Source organism: Protopterus annectens, chromosome 3.part1 (assembly GCF_019279795.1).
Source record: "Protopterus annectens isolate FY-2018-M chromosome 3.part1, PAN1.0, whole genome shotgun sequence".
Classification (NCBI taxonomy): domain Eukaryota; kingdom Metazoa; phylum Chordata; order Ceratodontiformes; family Protopteridae; genus Protopterus; species Protopterus annectens.
The window spans coordinates 695,044,283-695,069,856 of record NC_056732.1 but is presented as its reverse complement, the minus strand read 5'-3'; the positions used below and the strand labels follow the sequence as shown (position 1 = coordinate 695,069,856).

The window sequence follows — 25,574 nt, the reverse complement described above, 5'->3', positions numbered from 1 at the left end:
TAAGGAAGAATGGAAAATACCAGTAAAGGCCACACAGTGGGTCAAGACGCTGTAGAGAAAGAAATAGCCACGTGACTGGTGAAAAGGAAGAATCTAATTTTATATATATAGGGGAATGTAGGTGGGCTTAGATGGGTACTGGACTGATGAAAAGAGAAACTTCTCTGAAGTACAGGTCAACACTAAGGGACTCTGGCTAACAAAGTTTGCAGATGACTGCAAACTGGGAGCCATTATTGAATCCCCAAATGATGTGGATACTCTACAAAAGGGCCTTACAGAAACAGATGCTTGGTGCCAGAGCCATGGGCTCAAGCTCAATGCCAAGAAATGTATTGTTATCCCCTTTGGGAAAAAACATGTATCCATGAATTACCATATAGGTGGCAGTACACTAAACACAGAAAGTGTCATAAGAGACTTAGGGACACAGGTGGACAGTGGTCTCACCTTCGATAACCACATCGCCACAACAGTCAGGAAATCCTTCTATGTGGCACACTTCATCAAGAAGGGCTTTTCATCCAGAAAAAAGGAGGTCATTGTCCCATTGTACTCATCCCTCATTAGACCCATTATAGAATACAACGCCCCATTTGGTATGTACCTCTCAAGACATCTGCAACAACTGGAAAGGCCTCAGAAATACCTCACTAAAAGAATCACAGGCCTAAAGCAGATGCCCTACGCTGACCGCCTTAAAAAACTCCAGCTATACTCTGTCGCATATCGTCTACTCAGAGGCGATCTCTGCTTAACATACAAGGCCATGTCAAACCCAGAGCTGTTGGACATGCTACACTTAAAGAAATCCCAATCCCTCAGAGCTACACGCTCCAGGGATCTAAACCTTGTCATCACAATAAACAAAACATGCTGGAGGGATAGGTTCCTGACCCAGAGACTCCCCAGACTCTGGAATAGATTGCCCATACATGTCAAGCAGAGTGCCTCTTTGGACCTCTTCAAGAGGAACCTTGACAATTGGATAGGAGAAAGGAAATTCACCCCAGGGATCACGTCAGTCGCCCTGCTAGACAGGGGTCCAGGAAAGTAAATAATGTGGGAAGAAATAGCCAGGGAATTGTTATGGCTAGGCTTGTATAGGCCCTAGGGCTGATAGCCTAGTACCAACCTATGAACCTATGAACCTATGAGGCAGTTGGAAATCTGATAAAAATACTAAATGACGGTTTAACCATACTAGTCACAGTGATACAGAACAGGATCTCCACATAAGTAGATAGGCACTTGTGTATCCGTAATCACTGGATGAGCTGCCAACACAGGAGTTAAAGTGGTTAACATTTCCTAACCATCGATGGACCTTTGACTAAACTGTATAGGCTCTTCTTAAAAACTGGATTAGAGTTGTATGGTGCTTTGGTAAATCCCTTTGCTCAAAGGTGGGCCCATGATGAAAATAGCCAGTGATGGGCCTGTTTGCCTAACTTCAGTCATGGGGAGAATCATAGAAGAATTACAAAAGGTAGGCATATAGACTTTCTGAATGCTAATTTATCTTGTCATGCGTGCCTGTGTGACTTTTCCAAAACATGAGGCCTCACTGGGCTAGCTTGAGCTTTTTCTGTGACTGTATTACTATTGTGGTTGATGAAGCAAAATCTGCTGGATATTATACATCTGGGCTTTATGAACACTTGCGATATTTACCACACTGGGGGGGGGGGGGATTAAACAGTGTGTGATAGGATCCAAAACCTTGAGTTGGACAATAACTTCCTAACTGAGAGAAAGCAGGGGGTATTAGTTAGGAGGTAGCTGTCTAGGTAAATGCAGTGACCATAGGAGTAGCACAAGGTTATGTACCATAGCCAGTCCTGTTTAGTATATTTATGATCATTATCATAGTGACATGGGATCCATATTATCCTGTTCACTGATGGCACCAAGATTAATGAGGTGATTACAGATAGTATAGTCATTCTTCCTAGTGGGGCTTTCTGGTTTGGGCAGGTAGGGATTTAACAACAAACATGCAAATTATGCAGTTTGTTGGGAGGATCCAGAAAACAGTGTATGGTACGGAGCAACACAGAAGACAACAGAGAATGCAAATGAATTATGGGTTTTAAACACATTTAAGCTAAATAATGCAAACTAGTATGAACAATTGAGAATAATTCTGTAGTACCTAGCTAGGGGACCTGAGAGAAGCTGATGTCATGTTCTTGTTATACAGGACACTGGTAAGGCCAGGTGTTGAGCAGTGTGTTCATTTCTGGCAGCTACTGAGAGAAAGGGAGTTTAGGCTGGTATATGTCATTTAAAGGTGAGCTAAGAAAATGGTGTGAGGAATGGATAGGTTGATATGCGAGGAAGAACAACTGTGTACTTGATGTACAGACTATATGAGTGAAGAGAATATGGGAGGTATGTGTGGGTGATATAGCCTTTTAGAGGACAAGTAGTAGACAAGAGTTTAGGAGGAAGGACCATAGAAGAAAAAAGAGAACACTGACGGGAACAGGAAAAGTCATAAATTCAAGTCTTCTTTAAAAATATTAATTCATAGAGAGGCTTGTAGGTCACTGGAATTACAGTGCTACAGGAAACTGTGTAGTTTAGACTGGCTTAAAGCTTACAGGTTCTAGAGACAGATGAAATGGATCAGACTGGGGGTGCAACTATGTACAGTCTGTTTATTTATTTACTTATAGTACTTTGGTTGGGAATCTCAAATTGATGGCCCTCAGACCTCAAGCATTTCTCAAAGCAGCATGATTATAATTATAGATGAGGAAAGTGAATACCTATTTTTCTTGCTGTACTGTCTGCATTTCTTTTTGCCTTGGAAACTTTGGCCCTTGCCTGAGTTTACTAGTCCTCATACAGCAGCAGTGGTCATTTGAGTTTGAGACCACTGAGTCTTAGGTGGACATGGCCTACTTTGAATAACGCAGTTAAGATACAGTGACATCCCCAGAGAGGCACATTCCTCAGGTAGAGCTTGTGAGAATATATATCAAATACAAAGTACACCATTTCTATTACCCTAACCTGTAGTTAACACAACAAATCTCATATGCAGCACTTTAATGTATGTGGCTCTCTCTTTTTCTCCGTATGTATTCCTTATGGCTTAGTATGGCTTTATTAGTGAAACATATAATATTTACTTGGACTGTGCTTGCAACTAGGCAGTCAACAGTTAATATTTTACAACAAATAGTGCTTTATGTAAATGTTATATGTTGGATAGTAACATATGTTGGATAGTAATGCATTCTTTTTTCTTTTTTTAGTTTATCTAAATCAGTACTTTTTTTGGCAGGTTCCCCAGTAATGCAGAGAATTAAAAGAGATATGTCACCTCAACATTCATTTTCTAGGTATGTAGTCCATTTTCCTTCACATATCTTTTTATACTCTTTAGAAAGAAGTTGCATCATCAGAGACACTGCATTCTTTTGTCGAATGAATGTATGGTTTCTTTTATCATGTGTAAGCTCTGATTACTCTGTGTACAGAAATATAACAAATAAGACATTTCATAATATTTCTGTATTTGTTTTGGAATGGTATCTTAAAGAAAATAGTACATGATGAATGTATGGAAAAAATAGCATCACAAAGTCTTTTTAAGTGCTGATATTTCCAAAATCTGCTAAGGATTTAGAGAGGAGATGTCAATCATCAAGAACTGTGGCATTGTGAGTCTGACAAACTGCGTTTTACTTCTTGCAGTGGTGTACAGAATGATGTGCTCATGCACAAAGAGAGAGCTCACTCACGTTTTATTTAAAGATGTTTTATTATTAGACTTTTTTATTGTACTTAAAAGTTGCATCTAAAGTCTTGGATGAAATCTGAAGTCAGTAGTACAGCACTTGAACTCTGTACAGTCGTTTTAAGTTGTTATTGGTTGAACTTGTTTTGATATCTGCAGCTGTAAAGAATAAAGATACGAGTTTTAGCCTTACAAAGTCAGCCAAATGACAGGGAAGGAGTTCCAGACTGTTATAAAGGCTTGTATTTCATCCAGTTTTCTGTAAGACCATGATTATCTGTAGAAATATCCTTTGTTTCAGTTTTAACACGTTGATATTTTACATGCCTCTACTAGGAATTATATACCTTCCACATCAGTTGCATTTTAGACTCTGTTTTCATGTCTTTGTACAGGAACCTAAGCAAATAATATCCTAAAGTTAATTTTAATGCAAACATTACATCTATTTTATGAGCCATTGGCCTTGAATTTGATTTGAAAATTAATGCCAGTAGTGTTACCCTATCCAGATGCTCCACAACTGCTTTGTTTAGTAATAAATGAAAAAGAGAACCAATTTAAGCAGTGATCTCTGCCAACAGTTGGAAATACATATACTGTAGGTCTCTTAGTAAACCCACCCCAAAAACAATGGCTGCATTTTATGCCCAGTATTGAGCTACATTTGCATAACTCAACATTGTTAAAATGGAACTGTAACAGGCCAGAGTAACTTGATAAAATTGTCATTAAATGCAAGTTGATAACAATAAAAAATGCATCATAGCAGCTGATTTGATTTCACTGTATTTTTGAAAAGCTAGTCTTGTAAAGTGCACTATCAGTTTTCTTTAATCTTTATTAGAGATTCTCACATGTGAATATCAGACTGTTTTGTAGCAACTTTGCTGTCAGAGTTTGCCAAGGTACATAGATTTTTTTGAACTGATAACCTTTACTTAAAAACTTGAATTTACAAAAAACACCTGCAGTGATACCTCATAGGAAATTTAACATGTTTGGAAGGGATACATTTTTGTGCAACTGTTACTTCCAAGATAAAATAGATACAACATTGTAATACCTTGTTTAATATCGCTTATACCACAGCTTCAGAATCAGTGCAAACTGAGTGATATGAAGTATGTATGTGAGTAAAAATGACTGAATCAGGGATGTGCATTTTTGTAATCAGTATATTGTATATGTATGAATGTTTGCTTGCACTTTGTAAATGAACTTTAGGTGGCTATGCAGTATGAATGTGTGTGTGTGTGTGTGTGTGTGTGTGTGTGTGTGTGTGTGTGTATAAATATGCATGTTGGTGGGGCTGAACACACAGTGAACTGTACTGACACTACACAAAGTGAATTACCAATATGTACTTTATAGGAAACTACAATTAACTTCAGTTTCTGATTCCTCTGTTTTGGACATAATGTTAGCATTATTTACACATTTAAAATGTTAGCAGTGTTGGCACTGATTTCTGTTACATGTGTTGCTTTTGTGTATTATTTTGTGTTTCTTAGTTCCAAGAAGAAGTTATGACGTAATGTGATACATATGTATTTAGCTGGAGAAGAATCATTTCAGTTCTCAGCTGTGTGTCATCATTTGATTATATAAATATTACTAGTAACTTTGATGACTGTGTTGGCTTTGTTAAAACACTCCATACATAATATTGCCATGGATGTAGTTGTTGATAACAGCAGGAAAATTATATCACACATTTTACTGCCTTTAGGATGTGTATCTACATCTATTTGATTAACTGAAAATTGCTAACAATATTATTTGTTGAACTGCATGAAAAGACAGTACCTAGTAATTGCTGCACAAAGCATTGTAAAGCATATCAGACATCTGAAAGGACATTTTGGTTGAAAAAGTACAAAATAAGTATGTAATAAACAGTTTACATGGACTGTACTAATGGAAATAAATGAGGTAATACAGTAGGACTGTGAAATCTTGTAATCCTATGATCAAATCAAGCTCCTTAACTAATTTAAATCCATCAGTAACGATTTTGCTTTAAAATCACTAAAACTTGTACATAGACTGGTGCACTGTGTAACTGGGACTTGTATAGTAGCATATTTTATACAGAGATTTACCCAGTTGCAGTGTTGTGTGGTTACTTGGCTGAAACTCATAAGGTGAGGTATGAGCAAATTCCTCATTAACACATACTTCAGTTGTACAGAATATAAACCTCATTGATACGTACTCTGTGACAGTGGATACGTATGCTTAAAAAGATGAAAGTAATTGATAGACCATTTCTGTGAAAAGTAAGAAATTAAGAAAACATAAAGCCTTAGGAAATGTGTGTACAAGCCCCCATACAAGGATCTTAGTTCTGAGTTAAAAAGCTTACTCCCCAGTCACACAGTGATTACCAGACATTACAGAAATGGTTCCTCACTTAACTGTGCCTTGATTAAATGTACAGTTACTGTATTACATTAATGCTTAAATAGTTCCTTTAGGCTGCACTTATATATTATAAGGAACAGGCATGTCAACTCAAACATTGCTGTCATGTGAATGAATTAATATGTTACAGCAGCCAATTTAAACTTGAAGAGCTTTCCAGAAAAAGTCACAATGAACTCAATATTTAGATAACCTGGCTCTAGTCCATTATATAGAAGAAATATTATATGGTGACAGTAATAATACCAAGCCTTGTATGTAGAAGAGAACTGTGAATTCTGTTCAGGAATGGATGAACCTCATATTTACATATTCATCATCTGACAGGCAGATTGCTGAATTGTCACTAATGTATGTCTGTGAAAGTCATCATTTGGTAACTACATTGCCAGCACTCTGACTGATTCCTTCTTGGAGGTATAAATTCATCATTTGTGGCCACATTGTCTGCATTCTTACATATGCTTTTGATAGAGGTGCGAATTCAGCATATGCCAGGCACATCATCAAACTCCCAATGACTTGCGGTATAACTAGCTTGTGCCAGGCATTCTTTATGTGTTAACCACATTTTATAGCATTTTCTAAACTATGAATGTATCCTCTGCTTTTCACTTTGTCAGCATGCTTACCGATTCTTTGCTGGAGGCATGAATTCAGTACCTGTCAACAAATTTGTCAGTACATTTAACGGAGTTAAGAATTTATCATTTGTCGAGTACTTTGTCATAAGTGTCTGACTGCTCCTTTCAATGATGTGTGACTTCATCATTTATCAAGCATGTCAGTGTTAGGTATGAGGTATATATTTTTACATACTAATGAGCCAGATTCAGGGATCAACGTGTCACCTGGTACAGAGAAGTTATAGACAATTCATTTTGCAATATGTATCTCATCGAAGTTAGATCCAGTGATCCAGGATTTTAGAAACTGTATACCAGTTTCATGAATTTAGACCCCTCCCTCACAAGTATATCCACTCCAACATGTTTCTTGAAATCATACAATCTCACTACTGCAAAAGAGAAAAAAAAAACTCCTGAAATGATAGGCTTAAGCAGAAAAATATATATATATATTCTGAAAACCAACACCAAAATATAACAATGAAAATTGACAAATATGTCAGTTTTTGTTAAATTTAAAATTAAACACATCTCATTTGATGTCATTGCAAAAAAAAATAATTTAAAAACTTGCATGCCATGGCATGCGTGGTATATGCCTATCTAATCCCATGTTTAGAAAGTTCCTATTGTCTTTGTATGTTATTTATTAAGCCATGGAATATGACATGGTATTACAGAGTGGAGAAATATATACCACAACTTAAGAACTACATCTGCAGAAGTGATATTTGCATTCAAAGAGTTTCTGTGTTAAGACCTGCAAAATTATAAATGTTCTTCATATTAATAAGTGCTGCAGTAGCCTTAGCTTATATAGATTATATCCTGCCAAGCATATAACAGCTGCCCAGCTTCCAAAGCTTCAGGGTACCTTGCATGTACCCAAACTATCAGGCAGCTCTAGCTGAGCTGACAATAAAGTACACATCTTTACTGCCGCCAAAGAATGTGCTTGCCTGAGGCTTTTGAGAATTAGTGTTTGGCTTGTGCTGTTCCTTTGCTGGGCTGATACATTGCTTTTTTTGTGGGGAAAAAACTTCTATTCAGTTATCTTTGTTGATTATGGAAGACTTTCCTCTTCAAAAAAGTTATTTTAAAGCTGAGTTTGTGTTTTAACAGACTGTCATAAAGCTGTGTTGTACTTTTAAATCAGCGTTATTTTTTCCTGTCAGTTTAAAAGATTTTTAAAGTATTTAAAAAAACAATTTGTGGAGAAATTGTTTTTATTTTACTTTTTGGAGATGACAAGCATTTTAAAGTGCTTTTTACTGTATTTTGTGTGAAAAAGTGATATTTAAAGACTACATTTTTACAGGCTTTTGCTGCTAAACGATTCAAGCTCAATTTGTGAGAGATACGTATACACTAAGAATATGGAATCCTTTCTCTCTCGTTCACAGAACAGTGACACTGAACAGGTTGTCAGCCCACATACTACACCTCCTGCACAAGCCATGCTCTCAACATATAACCCATTATATGTGGAGGTACTCTCCAGAAATTTACCTAAACACTAGAGACCTCCAAAACACAAACATGCTACACCTAATGCAGTACCTACAGCACTCATTATATATAAAACCACAAGCACGTCTCACCAAATAAGCCTCTAAAGTAAAGTACATCTTAACCAAATGTTTTGGTCACAGGTGATTCTGTAGTGAGATACACAGATGTTCCATTCACCAGGCTGGACAAGGGGAAGGTTACAGTCAGCTGTCTGTCAGGTGCCAGGATCTGCTAGATCACATATGCACTCCAGTCTCTCCACAACAAGTACCGTTATGACCCCGTCATACTTCATGTGAATGACTTGAGATGTCCCTCACTGAACTATGTGAAGAGAGACATGATTGAGCTCTCTGAATATGTTTCTCAGGCAGGTATGTCCCTAGCCTTGATTAGCATACTAACTTCACCTAAGACGATACCACAGTATAAACAAAAAGTGATTTACTTCAACACTTGTCTTAGTTTATGGTATCATTCTAAGGGGATCCAGTACCTGTTAGCCTGGGATGACATGGTAGATAGACCATGCTGCTTTGCCAGAGATGGTCTTCATCTGTCACCTCTGGGATTTTGGTTACTGGCTAAACCTCTTGCCTCCTCCATAGTGCCTTTTTTAGGCAATGTCATAACAAAATTCTCAACGTAAAAATATTGTCAAAAAGCAACCTCAAGGTTATGCTGCTAAACCGTAGAAGTCTAAACCTAAAACTGGACTCATTAGAAGCCAGCCCTCACCTTAGAAGATGGTGACATCTGTGCAGTCACAGGGACTTGGTTTAAGGCTGAGGAAGGCACCCCGGCCATACATGGTTATAATGCCTTAGTTTTAGTTTAAGCACTTGGGCTTTAGGCCTGCCCCTTAGCTCTCCCTGGCCTCTCTCCCTCAGATTCTGAAAAATATGGATGGACAATTTCCTATGGTTTCTCCTGCCAGTCTGGTTGATATAGGCATCCTGAGACAGTTTAGCAATTGCCTCATGTACATGGACAGCCATCTACTACTACCACCTAGGAACACAATTTGTGAGAGATGCAATTACATAAAGAAGCTAGAGTCTTTGCTGTCTCCCTCACAAGCCAGTATATCTGGCACTGAGAAGGTTGTCAACACAGTCACTACACCTCAAACACCACCCACAACTACACAACACACACCCACATATGCGGAGGTTCTCAACAAAAACAACCCCAAACAAAGGAGACCTCAGAGGCAAAAACACATGAGAACTCCACAACCCTCCACACCACATACCATGCATAGTCCACACACCGGTGTCTTGCAACCACTAAAGCCTAACCATAAACTCAATATATTAGTCATATGAGACTCCATTGTGAGACACACAGCTGTGCCTCTTACCAGGCTGGATAAGGAGAAAGTCACAGTTTTTTGTTTGTCAGGTGCCAGACTCTGCCATATCACACACACACTCAAGTCTGTCAAAAACAGGTACTGTTATGACTCTGTCATACTCCATGTTGGCATGAACGACTTGAGACGTACCTCCCTGGACTATATGAAGAGAGACATGATTGAGCTTGTTGAATATATGTCCCAGGCAGGTATGTCCCTAGCCTTAAGCAGCATTCTGCCGTCACCCAGAATGATGCCTCAATACAAACAGAAAAGGATTGACTTTAACAATTAGCTTAGTTTCTGGTGTCATTCCGGGGGGATCCAGTGCCTGACAGCCCTGGAAGGTATGATTGACCAACCACGATGCTTTGCCAGAGATGTCCTGCATGTGTCTCACTTGGACTTCAGGTTTCTGGCAAAGGTCCTTGCCTCCCCCATAGTGCCTTTTTTAGGAAAAGTCATGAGGTCGATACCACCAACATTAAAATTTCAACAAAATGCAAATTAAAGGTCATGTTGCTAAATGCTAGGAGTCTAAACATGAAACTGCACTCATTGCAAGCATTCTTAACTCCGGAAGATGCTGACATTTGTGCAGTCACAGAAACCTGGTTCAAAGCTGTGGAGAGCACCCCAGTCTTACCTGGTTACTCATCCTATCATACATTCAGACCCCAAAATGTGGACAGCAAAGCCAAAGGAGGTGGTGTTTTAATATATATTAAAGACACACACACCTCCAGGCTGATCAAACAGTATGACACACAGGAGACCCTCTAGGTGCAGTTAACCATTGACAAGACCTCTATTCAACTTATAGCCGGCTACAGGCCCCCAGATTTGACTCAAGATGCCCACTCCACCTATCTGGACCACTTCAGATCTCTCAAGATTCAACCCTTTACCCTGATCCTGGGTGACTTTCATTACTCAACCATAGATTGGACAAACTACTCATGCCAGAACACAAATGCCCAGAGATACCTCAATTTTATTAATGCAAATGCCTTAGAACAGCTAGTCGATACTCCCACAAGAGGTGATAATATCTTGGACTTGGTATTAACCAACATGTGTAATCACTGCAGCACCCCTATGGTATCATCCTCCCTGATAAGATCTGACCATAAAGCAGTCACTTTCAAAGTCACCATCTCCCCTGACCCCCCCCCCCTCTCTAGCTAGGGTCAAACAAAAAAACTTCTCCAAAGCTAATTACAACCTCCTGATGGATGGTATAAACAGCTTCACAGCCCCTTCCCCCACTGTAGGAACTGGCACCAGTGTCCAAAATTACACCAAAGTACTACACAAGCATTTATATAGATGCATGGAATCAGGAATATCTGACAGGACAAAATCATCCTCTGCAAGGAAGATTAAACCTGTCTGATGGACATCTGCAATAAATAAACTATATAACAAAAGGAAAAAATTGCTGTCCAGGACCAAGAAGGAGCAGGTGCCCAATTGGAAGGGTCTCTCCTTAGCCTGAACAAGCAAATAAGAGCACTATTGAAATCCCCTAAAGCCAACTTCGAGTCCAAATTAGCCACAACTACTAGAGACAATCATAAGGCCTTCTTCACATATATCCACAATCTCAAAGGAAGCACACAGATCTGTCCAGAACTGGTGGTCAAGGACACCACATACACAAATGATGTAGATATAGCCTATCTACTGGCTGACAGATTCAGCGAAAATTTCTCCCCTCTGTCCCCCCATCATTAAATCAGGATATCCCCAGTACCTGCCCCCCACCCCTTATCTCTAGGGAGCAGGTCATCACTGCCCTCTCAAAGGCAAAAAGTACAGCCTCTGTGGGACCCAATAACATCCCAGGCTGCATTCTACATGAACTCAGGCATGAGCTTGCAGCACCATTAGGCACCCTAACCAACCAAAGCCTGAGTACCAGCTTTGTCCCAGCCGAGTGAAGGACAGACACTATCATCCCTTTACAAAAAAGTGGAGCTTCCACTGATTCAGGAAATTATAGACGCATCAGCCTAACTAGCCTGATCTGCAAGGCCATGAAATGGATTATCATGGACATCATTAACAGGGACGTTGGCAACCTCCAAACACTCAACCCCACAAAGTTTGGCTTTGTCAAGGGGAGGTCATATCTGTTAAATCTGGTCGACTTCTTTGAGACAGTCACCAAAGCGATGGACAAGGGCAAGATGGTGCGCACCGCCTACCTTGACCTGGCCAAAGCCTTCAACACTATTCCCCACTCAAGCATAAACTCTCTCAAATAGGCATCAATCCATATGTTACCAGATGGGTAGCAAACTGTCTCAGTAATAGAACCCACCTAATCAAAATAGGGGAAGCCACCTCAAGCAGTAGACCCGTAACGAGCAGCATACCCCAGGGATTAGTCTTGGGGCCTCTGTTATTCAGGATATACTTCTCCATGAGGTGCAGGCCAAAACCAGTGGGCTATGGCTGACCAAGTTTGCAGATGTCTGCAAGCTGTGCACAGTCTTCAATTCCCCAAGTGATGTGAACGTCCTCCAAGAGGGTCTCACCCAAACAAATGACTGCTGCCAGAAACATGGCCTCAAGCTGAATGCCAAAAATGCATCATCATCCCCTTTGGGGAGAGTGACGTCCCCGCATATTATCACATTAATAACAACGTTCTAAGTACACAATCAGTAGTGAGGGATTTGGGCACCTAGGTTGATAGCAACCTGACATTTGACCACCATGTTGCCTCTGTTGTACAGAAAGCTTTCTACATGGCCCACCTCATAAGTAAGGGTATCTCATCCAGGGACAAAGAGGTCATAATGTCCCTGTATTATTCCCTTATAAGGCCAATTATTGAGCACAATGCCCCCTTCGGCATGTATCTCGCAAAGTAGATGCAGCAGCTGGAGAGACCACAGAGGTTCCTCACCAAGAGAATCCAGGGCCTCAAACACCTACCCTATACAGATAGGTTAAAAGCCTTGTCCCTCTAATCAGTTTCATACAGACTCCTCAGAGGTGACCTCTGTCTGACATACAAAGCAATCCCAGACCCTGCCTCCATGGGACTGCTGCATATCCGCAAGTCAAGCTCCACTCGTGCAACCTGTAAGCGTGACCTCAACCTGGTCTCTGATATCAATAGGACTTGTTGGCAGGGCAGATTTGTGTCCCAAAGACTCCCCCATCTGTGGAATAGACTCCCTCTCCACGTCAAGCAGAGTACATCATTATCCCTTTTTAAGCACAACCTGGATAATTGGATGGGAAGCAGAAAATACACCCCTGGGATTCCACCTGTGTCCCTGCTGGACAGGGGCTCTGGGTGCTGACTTGTCTAAACATGGGCTAAACTCTTGACTAGGCTTATAAGGGCCTCAGGGCCAATAGCCGAGTAATCTCCTATGATCCTATGTGGAGTATCAATATTCATCAAAGACAAATACACCTCTAGCAGATTGGTTAAACAAAGCGATTCCCTTAAACTAATCCAGTCCAGCTGACTGTAGGTAATCCCTCTCTCCAAATTAATTCCAGTTATAAGATCCCCTCCATGAACCAGGATACCCACACTGCATACTTGGATCTACATGAATCACTCAAGATGCAACCAAACACACTGGTTCTGGGTGACTTTAACTACCCGTCCATAGATTGGGTAAGTTATATGTGTACTAACACTTGCCCAAAGATTCTTGGACATCATCAACTCCAGTGCTCTGGACCAGTTGGTTGACACCCCAACAGGGACCCATATATTCTAGTTGTGGTGCTCACTAACATAGTTGATCGTTGCACCACCCCATGTCCGCAGACCTCCCTAGTAAGGTCTGATCATAAATCAGTCTCATTAGAAGTAACAGTAACATCTGACCCCCATTAGCAACAACTAGACTAAAAAAACTCCAAAGCCAATTACAACTTAGTATGCAATGGCATTGATATCTTTATAGCCCTTGCCCTCATTGATGGCATGGACACCTAAACTGGGACTTGCACCAAATCCGTGTGTAGGCATCTATACAGATGCATTGACTCAGCCATACCTGATAGGATCAAAACCAGATCCTCAAGAAAGAACAAGCCTGCCTGGTGGACATCTACCATTAATAGGTTATACAATAAGAGAAAAAACTTGCTTTCCAAATGTAGGACGGAACGGTCTCTGAATTGGAAGCATTCCTGCCTCAGCTTAAACAAGCAAATAAGAACCTTGTAAGGCATTCTAAAGCTAGCTATGAATCCAAATTAGTCTCCTTCGCTAAGGATAACCATAAGGCCTTCTTCAGCTACATCAGAAACCTTAAAGGAAAAACCCAGATCTGTGCAGAACTGGTTGTTAATGGCACCATATGTACTGAACCCATAGAAATAGCCAACCTACTAGCTGACATCTTCAATGAAAACTTCTCCCCCCTGTCCCCACCACATATCCCCCAAAGCTTCTCTACCACCTGTCCTCCATCTAGTATCTCCAAAGAGCAGATCATAAATGCTGTCTCCAAAGCCAAAACACAGCCTCTATGTGACGTGATAATATCCCAGGCTGCGTTCTAAATGGATTAAAACAGGAACTAGCTGCACTGCTGGGTACTCTTTTTAACCCACAGTCTAAGCACTGGTTTTGTACCTGCTGAATAGAAAACAGCAACCGTCATCCCGTTACATAAAGGAGGTGCCTCCACAGACCTTGGGAACTATAGACCCATAAGCATGACCAGGCTAATCTGCAAGGCTATGGAAAGAATAATCATGGACCTTATCAATAAAGATATAAGAGATCTCCAAACACTCAAACCGACCCAGTTTAGCTTTGTTAAAGGTAGATCCTGCCTTTGAACTTGCTGGACTTCTTTGAGACAGTTATCAAAGCCCTGGGCAAAGGCAAATCCATGCTTATGGCCTACCTGGACCTGGCCAAGGCTTTTGACACTATTCCCCACTCAGGCATCATTGATAAACTCATCCGGCTGGAAATCAACCTATATATTATCAGATGTGTTGCAAACTGGCTCACTGACAGAACACACACAGTCAAAATAGTTGACTCTGCCTCCACCAGCAGACTTGCAACCACTGGTATTCCATGGGGATCTGCGCTGGGGTCCCTATTTTTTGGAATCTACTTCTTGGATGTACAGGCTAAAATAAAAGGCCTATATCTGACAAAGTTTGCTGATGATTGCAAACTGAGTGCAGTCATCATGTCCCCAAATGATGTCAACATCCTACAAGAGGGACTTGCACAGACAAATGACTGGTGCCAAAGTCATGGGCTAAAACTCAATGCAAAAAAAAAATTATTATCATCCCCTTTGGCAAGGGTGATTACCTACAGATTACCACATTAATAACAACACCCCAGACAGACGATCAGTGGTGAGAGATTTGGGCACACAGATTGGCAGCAACCTTTCCATTGACTACCACATCTCCACAGTGGTGAGAAAGGCTTTCTACATTGCCCACCTCATAAGTAAGGGGACTGCATCCAGAACAAAAGAGGTTATAACCCACCTGTATTCCTCACGCATCGGGCCAATAATATAGTGCAATGCTACCTTTGGTATGTACCTTACCAGGCACCTGCAGCAACTGGAAAGACCTCAAAGGTTTCTTACAAAGAAATTTTGGGTCTTCAGTATATGTCATATGTTGACAGACTGAAATCACTGTCACTATACTCGGTGTCTTATAGACTACTTAGCGGTGACCTCTGCCTTGCATATAAAGCAATCTCAGGTCCTGCTCTAATGGAAATGCTGCACATTCATAAATCAAATAGTGTAAGATGCACTCACGCTAGGGAACTCAACCTAGTATGTGACATCAACAGGACATGCTGGAGAGACAGATATGTTTCACAGAGGTTACCTCTCCTCTGGAACAAACTTCCAGTTCAGGTGAATCAGAGGCTCTCTCTGACCCTATTTAAACATAATTCAGATGATTGGATGGGAAACCGCAAATTCACCCTGGGAGTTTCATCTGTGTCCCTCTTAGACAAGGGCAGTAGTTGTTGTCTTAGTTCCATGTAATACCTTGATTTTCTTGGGAACAGGGGTTGTACTTGGCTAGGCTTGTAAGGGCCCTAGGGTCATTAGCTTGTGATCCTATGATCCTATGATAAAGGTACCATTTTTGGCTTGACCATGGAACATTTGATGCAAAGGTCGACCTTTCTTCCCACCATAAAAAGAAAAAGAAAAAAAATTAAGCTTTCACCATCACAGGGCTAGAAATTTGCTTAAGCCGCAGGTGGGTGACCCTGCTGTGGCCATTTGTTGTACCTTACACTGCCCATCTTTTACCCCAGATCCCTCTGGTGTAGCACCTACAGCCACTGGGGACCAGGTGTTAGCCACATCCTCTGTAGCTGTTGGGGTCCACTCAGTGGGCAAGGGAGAGTCATTCTTGTTGATCTTGTGAGAGGAAACTGGGAAGACTTCCATGTTGTGTCAGAATTGTTGTGTCTATCCCTAGGGAAGTTACTGCTGACGTTTATAACACTATTGGCCCCATTTTTTCTGTCAAAAAAGAAATAGAAAACTAAACATGTATCTACTCCTCAAATTTCCTTAGACAGGAGTAGTTTACTGAGTCTGGCTCTCTGATAAAAAAAAAAAAAGGATACCTCTTTCCTGAAAAGATTCAAGCTTCTGAATATTTACAGGAAGATGAAGGGACAGATACAGGTTTTCTCCTCAGTTTTCTGATTCCGACTCAGAGGAGAGCTCAGTTTCTGATTCCCCCTTTGATATTCCTCTCACTTTAAGACTAGTTCCAGAATGTGCCAGTGTTTTCAGTGAGAGTACTCTGAGGTTCCTCAATCCAGCAGAAAATTTTATGAGCACTTACAAAAGGAATTTCTTGAACCTTCAACATTTCATCCTGTTTTATCAGCTTTGGAGAATGTATATGTCTCTGCCTCTATTTTTCCTGATAGCCAGCCTGCTGCCCCTAAAAAGGCAAGTAGAATGTATAAAGTTCCTCAGTCTTTTTAAGTTTTTGTTCATTCTTCCCAAACCTGACCCAGCAGCTTTAGCTTTAGTTATTGCTACTGCTGCTAAACAGTTTGTTAATTCCTATCCTACTCTTTCTGATAAGGAAGGGAAGCTTATTGATGGGTACAGAAAAACAGTGTATGTTTCTGCAGCTTTGATTTACAGAATTTTGAACTGTCAGGCTCACATGTTAATGGTTATTCTGACTGTGAAATTATGTGGAGTGTTTGTTCTGCAGTACAAGTCTATTCCCTGCTCTCCATGAGGGCAATACAGCCTATTCCTGCAGATCAGATAGGCCAAGGTTTCTATTCCCTGCTTTTCCTGGTACCCAGAAAAGAGGGCACCTGGCACCCAGTCTTCGATCTATCAATTCTAAACACTTTCCTGGTGATATCAAAATTCAAAATGCTCACCCTCCAGCAGCTTCTTCCTATGCTTTCCAAGGATGCTTGGTTAGCCACCCTAGACCTAAAATAAGCATATCTACGCATTCCAATCAGGGAGTCTTGCAGGAAATATCTATGTTTCAGGGCAGGATCTATGCACTTTCAGTTCTCTGCACTTCCCTTTAGCTTATCCACTGCTCGCAGAGTTTTCACAAAATGCCTGGCTCCAGCCATTGCTTTTTGCAGACAAAGAAATATTCAAATTTACCCCTACTTAGACGACTGCCTGATTCAAACAGACAGGAAAAGCTGTTACAGCACCTGACCTTTGTAAAGGACCTACTGACCTCCCTGGGGTATACTATAAATGAGAAGAAATCCAAACTAGTACCCACTTAAAAAATTGTATTCCTGGGAGCAAGCCAGGACACAGCATCCCAGCTGTTATTCCTTACTCCAGAAAAACAAGCCTATCTGACAGGCTACATCTCTCAGCTAGCCACCAGAGCCCAGTTATCTGCAAGGAAAATCCTGCAAGCTCTAAGGTTCATGGCCTCCTGCATTCTACTCATTCCATATGCCAGACTGCATATGAGGAAACTACAATGTTACCTAAAAAGCCTTTGGTGCCAACACTCTCAGGACCTGAAAACGGTCATACCGATGATACCCTGTCTAAAGAAAGATTTTCTTTGGTGGGCAGCAGCATGCAACCACAACAAGGGTCTTCCCTTCTCACAACCCCACGCCGCCCAGACGCAAACCACAGACAAATCAGATTATGCCTCGGGTGCACACCTGGACGGCAGGTGCATTCAGGGCCATTGGAGCCCAAATCAAATACATCTGCACATCAACCAAAAATAGATGCCAGCTGTTCAGCATGCTCTAACAGCTTTCAGACCCCTACTCTCCCTGGGGCCCCTATTGATCAAAACAGACAACACTGCAGTGATGTGGTATATCAACAAGCAGGGAGAAAATCACTCTTATCCCCTCTGCAGGCTCTCCATGACCCTTTGGCACACGGCTTCAGCCATGCACATTCACCTGCTAGTACAATTCCTGCCAGGCTCCGAAAATTCTCTGGCAGACAGCTTAAGCAGAAACCTGCTAGACCCACACGAGTGGCAGCTAGACCACAGAACCTTCAACCTTGTAACCCAGACATGGGGCACACCAAAAGTGGACCTCTTTGCCTCCCATAACAATTACCAGCTCAGCAAATTCTGCACCAGGGAACCTCACAGCAAGGCCTGGAAAGTGGATGCTCCATCCTTCCAATGGGTAAACCTATTGATCTATGCATTTCCCCATGTACCACTAATTTCAAGGGTACTGCTCAAAATAAGGGAGGAAAAACCAAGGGCAATCTTGATTGCTCCAGACTGGCCACACCAGCACTGGTACCCACTGCTGTGCAGCCTGTCACCCCTGCCACCATGGCACCTACCTCAAATCCCAACACTCCTGACCCAGAAGAATGGAGAATTCATGCATCCACAATTGCAGACCCTGAACCTGGCAGCCTGGCGTATTCCCTGACCTCTCCTCCAGGTGCCAGCATGGATGTTATACGTGAGGCCAGACGCCCCAGCACTAGAAAATCCTATGCTGACAAGTAGAAAAGGTATTGCACCTGGACCCAGGCTAAAGGAGCTGAAACAGCACAGCCCTCCCTACCTCTCATCCTGGATAACCTAGCCGACCTACTACACAGGAGCCTATACTTCTCTTCTGTTAAAATCTATGCCTCTGTCATCTCTGCTCATTACAGCACAGAGCCACCTCTCTTCTCTCACCCTCTCATCAAGCAGCTCCTAAGAGGGGCTAACAATTTAAGGCCACACAGAAGAGCTCCTACCCCAGCTTGGGACTTTAACTTTGTGTTGGAAAAGCTCACACTATCCCCCTTTGAGCCTGCAGCTTCAGCAGAGTTAAAATTTCTCTCTTGGAAAATAACCTTGCTTCTGGCCATCATTTCAGCTAGAAGAGTTTCAGAGCTTCAGGCACTCATGGCTGTAGAGCCCTTCATCATTTTCCATGCTGACAGGGTCTCCCACAGGACTAACCCAACTTTCATGCCTAAAGTGGTGTCTAGTGTGGCTCTCAACCAATCAATTCATTTGCCCACATTTTTCCCTAACCCACAAAACAAGGGGGAAAGAATTCTGCATTCTCTAGATGTGCACAGACAGCTCAGATTCTACCTGGATAGGACTAAATCTTTTAGAAAAACTGACCAATTGCTAGTCAGCTTTGCAGCAGGGGCAGAGGGCAAGGCCATATCCAAACAAACAATCTCCAAATGGATAGCACACTGCATCCATTTCTGCTACAAACACCATGGGAAACTACCCCCTAAGGGGGTCAGGACGCATTCCACCAGGGCAGCCTTTCTCAGAAGGGTACCTACCAGGAACATCCTGGAGGCTGCAACATGGACTTCTGTTTATAACTTCACCAAGCATTACCAGCTGCCTATCTTCTCCAGATCTAGGGCAGGCTTTGCAACCGCAGTCTTGCAGGGCATCCTAGCCAGCCCCCACTCTTCTTGACTGCCACCACCCTTTTCTTCAGCTTTGGGAATCAACCCAAGTGTGATGACTGCAACAGTGAAACACAAAGAACATAATACAGTTGTGTACACATACCATAAATGTACATTTTCGAGTGTATTCACTATTGCAGTTCTGGTTTCCCACCCTCCATCCCCCTTGTCTCTCTCTCTCTCTCTCTTTCTTCCTCACTCCTACTCTCTCTCTTCCTCACTCCTACAAGGAATTTTTGGTATTTACTTTCTACTGGTGGTGTTTTTTCACCATAACCTAGCACCATATTGGGGGCTCCTGACAGTTGGGGGCAAGAAAAACTGATGTAATGGTGTTGGATGCCTGATTCTATACCACTGATGACCTGACATCAGTCCTGGAGCATCTGGTATTCGGGCCAACTGAGGGCTACCCCTGGCAGTATAACCCAAGTGTGATGACTGCAACAGTGAATACACTATTTTACATCTACATTTATGGTAAGTGTACACAACTGCACTTTCTTTGCAACAGTAAAAGGCCATTCACCTATTTTAGATGCATATTTGCTAAATCAGAAACAACTGAATTTGTCAAGTTGCATGGCTCCTTAATAAGAGATAAAATAATTTTGGTATTAGAAATGATGCAGGAAATGACAGGCTATTTGCAAAAGCAGAGTTCAGCTTACCAAACACTGTGGATATTTGCAGAGCAAGTGCAGTTATTAGGTTCTCTTTTGCGTGATCGAAACCTTAGGTTATTGAACATCTAAAGGTTGATCACTAAATGTCGAAGTCTGAAAATTGCGAACAAAGGTTTCCACACAGGGAAACGAGTCATTTGGCCATTACGCGGATTTTGTTCATTCTCCACTATAGAGCGATCTTGGAGTTGGTATATTTAGTTAGGGGGTGTGGGAGGCACACACACACCCACATCGAGGGGTGAGGCCCCCTACTTCATTTCTGTTTAAAACTTTTTTTTTTTGGCCAACTGCATTGTTTCCCTATGTGAAAACGGCCATTTTTTATGTTAAGGGTTCGATATTTCATGATCGACCTTTAGGTGAACGATAATTTAAGGTTTTGATCATGTAATATAGACCCCAATTATTAGTATGTTTGTGTCTTTTGGCTTTTCCCGGTTAGGGGTCGCCACAGTGGAACTCCGGTCCGCTAATGATTGGTAGTGGATTTTTACGTACCGGGTTACCAGCCCTGATGCACAACCTTCAACGAAGGCACGCCCCATTCATGTATGCCTCCACACAGAAGATGCTCTAGCTGAGAATCGAACTGGACAACGTTTTGCTATGAGGTGACAACGCTACTGCAGCAACACCACCGCAGTATAGACCCCAATTATTAGTATAGTGTTAAAAAGTATTAATTAATGAAGTGGAGGTGTATGAAATAAAATTTGGACTGAATAAAAATGCAAAATGAGAAATAAATCCTGGACATTTTATAATACTAATGGATATGAAAGAGAAAAACAGTACTGTAACAAAGAAAGGATGCAAGTTACAGATTGTTCCATTGTTTTAATTGAGGCTTGTAGTAGTATTTCTGTAAGAACAGTAGAACAAATTGTCCAGCTTTTTATCCATTGTCAGAACTTATGTCAGAAAAGGATATTTTGTTTAAATATGTAAAAGGAGTGTTAAAAAGATTGTACTTATTGAATAGATATATATAGTAACTGATTATAGATACTGTGGAAATGAAAATAATTGATGTGAAATCTGAAAATGCAGTACAAACAGGGAAGTATGAGTGACTAATGGAAAGAAATAATTCAAAAAATATGGTATTTAAACTTGACATTCCTGTAGAGTACAGGATTATGTCAGAAAATGCTTTAAAAATTTTTTGGGAGTCAAATATTTTATATATTATTGCTTAGGTTATATGATATATAGCAATATATGTGAAGTATAATGTTTGTTATGTTAATATAGTTTGATTACTTTTATATGAATAAATTTGTCTATGTCACAAGTGATAAGGTGTTTGAAAAAAAAGTGTTCGATGTTCATAATGAAAACTTCATTCTTTTCAAGTAGCTGCAGTTTCTCTTAGTATTTTGATAATGCAAGATGATAGGAATAGTAAAAATAATTTACAGACCCTCGGATTCTCGATGCCCTGCATGGCGTGTATGATTAGTGCAGGAGCCCTAGCTGGCAATATGTCTGCCATGCGATCCAGGAACAGCCTGCAGGGGCGTGCATGAGAGCTCCTGCACTAATCATGCATGGACTAAGCCCTGGTATGCAAATCACCTAATTTGCAGGAGAAATTCATGCAAATGAGGTGATTTTGCAATCCAGGAAGCTTGCAATAGTCCGTGCTAGGCAAGTGCTATCTGCAGAAATGTACTCGGTTAGTAACAGAGTACATTTCTGCAAAATCCAAAACGGAGCTATGACAGCTCCAAATAAAGCCTGCATATCATTGAGGAAGCATGCCAATGGCCAAGTATAAGGCCATTGGCATTGCAAACAATAAAAAAAAAACTTTAATTTTTTTCGCCGATCTCGGCTGTTTAAGCATAGGGCAGCGGTGCGCAAACGGGATTGGGGGGAAAATAATAAAATAAACCTAAAATAAGCATTTTAACTAAAATCAGTATTCTGCCATGCAAATCAATTGCAGGCAGAAGACAACCTGGCCAGTGAGTAATGGTTGTCAAGAGGGGAGGCTCAGTGTGAGACATGTAACTATGCATTAGCAAGAAATCCAATGCAAATGAGGGGAAGGAAAGTGAATCCCAATTTTCACCAGCATGTGAGGCAGGTCCCAACAGTGTAAAAGTATGAATAGCTGGGTGCAAGACTAAGATATAGGTGACTCATGGTGCTGTGTGTCAGGCATACTGTAAGTGGATTGGAGCCCTGTAGCTCGGGATTTCTCCTAGCTTAGCATATCTAAGCAAGGTGGTGTGTCTAAACCTGCATAGCACTCTTCACAAAGCCTAAGTGGGTGTGCGCGCTGTGCACCGGGTTTTAAAGAAATAAAAAAACAGGAAATAGCAGCTCTGTGCACATTTGATCACTCTGTTTGCGCAGCGTGCCCCTGGCCTTAAACAGGAAGGCAATGGGAAGGGAAAACAGCAGTAGAAAGGTAATCAAGGAGAACTAGCTTAGCTGGCAGGTGAAATGTATCAGAATCAGCCAATTACACAGGCAGCAGACCAGCCCATCCCAGAACACTACTATAAACTAAGCAAACACCTTCCCTTCTGGTTTTTCCCACACTCTACACCACCGGTGTATACAAACAGGGAAATTTTAACAAACAAACCTACAAAATGAGAAGGGCTGCAGCAGGCAACATAGAACAACATGTGCATGAGGCTGAGGGTGGTGAGGATGTGAATGCTGCCGAACAACCCACAGTGAGAAGACGGAGAATAGTGTACAGACCCAGGGTAACCTACCAGGGGCTACATGAGCTGGAGATAGTGGAGCACTATAGGGTGGACAGAGACCTTATTCAGCAAATTGTTGAGCTGTGCCGGCCACACCTGACACACCAAACTGACCAAGGGGAACCCATCCCAGTGGATACCAAGGTATGTGTACGCCTAGGTATACTAGCCACAGGTATCTCTTAAAGCACAACTGGGGATATCATGGGGATCTCACAGGCATCAGCATCCAGAGTATTCCACCAGTACCTGGATGCCATGTCAGCACATTCCAGTGAGCACATATATTTCCTTAACACACGTGAGGTGTTGACCAGTAATATGCGTTTCTTTCACCAAACAGCAGAATACCCTGGGGTAGTGGGTGCTCTAGACTGCACGCACATATGCATCACAGCACCACTCGGTGAGCAGGGTAGGGCCTACAGCAACCGCAGGTGCATCCCTTCCATCAACTCCCAGGTCATATGTGATGCCCAGGGCATTATAATGAATGTGTGTGCTGGCTGCCCTGGAAGCTATGACGATTCACACATATGGCATCTGACGCAGCTGTACCAGAGATTTGCCAATATGGACATCCCCTACGGTCACCTAGTGGGGGATGCTGGGTACACACTGGAGCCGTGGCTGATGACACCCATCAGAAATGCACACACACCTGAACAACAACGCCATAATGAGGCACACGCACAGGCTAGACATATAATACAGCATGTGTTTGGGATGCTCACGTCACGGTTCCAGTGTCTGGACACATCCAGTCGAGCCGTGCAGTATTCACCAGCTACATGTACCCAAATTGTTATGGTATGTTCTATGCTACACAGTATGATCCTGTGGAAACAGCTGCATCAGGAACAGCATGGGCCAGGACCACACAGCCCCCCACCAATGCCAAGATCTGCATAGGCACAGAGTGACTCGGAGGAGGAACAACCTGAGCCTGCCCCAGTAGGCAGAAGGAGGCATGCCCAGTATGCTCTGGCCTTGGCAAAGAGGCAACGCATAGCACATGCACTGACACAGTAGGGATCCAGGGAATGACACCTCTCTCTGACTCACACATACAGTAAAAGGATGCCAAACATGACACTACCTGTGGTCAACCATGTATAGGGAGTGTATTATGTGCATCCGACATAGGCAGCCCACCAGCACCATCCGCAAGTCTGGCATACCCTCAAGGTAAGTCAATCAACCTACCAATTGCCAAATGGATTAGAATGTGTTGTTACCTGTAGCTATGGTATGGATGTGAGCATGCAAGGGAATTGGGTGGCCGAATGTTATGGCAGCAGACACCCATAGTGGCACCATGACATCTGTAGCACATACTGGAGTCACCATAGTAGCCAGTACTACACAGGGTGACAAAACCCACTGCAGGAAATGGGCTGAGTGACATGTGTGTCCATAAGACCCACACATGCCAGTCAGGAAGGTCCACATACCCAACAGCAGTCTCAGCCAGCAGGACAGGTGTAGACAAACCCAAACAATGCCTGTGCCATGGCCCCAGAATGATGGCTATGTTGAACCTCCCCGCCAGGCCTACATAGACAGACCACAGCAGGGCAGGCAGTGGGATGTTAGTTCTGAAGGGTAGGAAGTCAGACAGTAATATGTAGGGCAACCAAAGCCACAATCTGTAGTACACTGGTATGCCTCTAGTCAGCATGATAGTTAGCAATATAGAATGAAATGGAGTACCTGACATACCAGTACAGTCATAGCAAATGTGTACAAGTGTCACGTGTGCCCCTCACATCCTACATAGTAATGTAATAACAGTCAGGTGTCCCCCCCCAACCCTGTGTAGAAATGTAGAAATAGTCAGGTGTGCCCCCCATCCTACATAGTAATGTAATAACAGTCAGGTGAGCCCCCACCACTCCTGTGTAGAAATGTAGAAACAGTCAGGTGTGCCCCCCGCTATGCAGAAATGTAGTAACAGTCAAAGCCAGATGATCGATTGATACCCTGCAGAGACAGCATGCTACCTGTCTTTGTACAATACAAAGGTCACCATTGCAGCACAAACTACCTGGACACAATCCACACATTCAATACAGGCGGCCATACTGGGCATGCTCACACACTTAAACACATGAAGGCCTTGACTGCAAACACCAGTGGGTCAGACATATCTTGCATTTGCAGCTGTTAGTGCAGATACTCATCTGTATGCACCACTCATGCCTTGCCCACACAGTGGATAGGAATACAGACATATATGTCAGGACAACACACTATAATAAGCCAAAGGTAGATGTACATAGATGTGTGGAAGAGGGTGACTGTGACAAAGAGCCATCCAAGCCTGTCCCACCCAGCACACAGCCAAAGGGCCCCAAACACATGAGGTGCAGATGTCACTCACTGCAGATACTAACCATCAGTATCTGTCAGCATGACAGACTATGTGGTGCACGTGTCAGCTGTGCAACATGATTGTACAAGGAAGTAATCATTTAGCAGCTGTATACACGTACCTGTGACATATGACCCCATGTGTGCCTGCATGTGGCGTGTCAACCCCTAGATGAAT

At 42.2% G+C, this 25,574-nt stretch overlaps 1 protein-coding gene across 1 annotated transcript in view; it reads left to right on the top strand.

Moving 5' to 3' along the window:
• Positions 1-25,574, top strand: part of TMEM71 (transmembrane protein 71) — a 449,505-nt gene that overhangs the window by 124,023 nt on the left and 299,908 nt on the right. Inside the window, exon 3 of the mRNA XM_044067053.1 lies at positions 3,296-3,353. Coding sequence (XP_043922988.1) covers positions 3,296-3,353 — 58 coding nt within the window. The remainder of the gene's footprint in view (positions 1-3,295; positions 3,354-25,574) is intronic.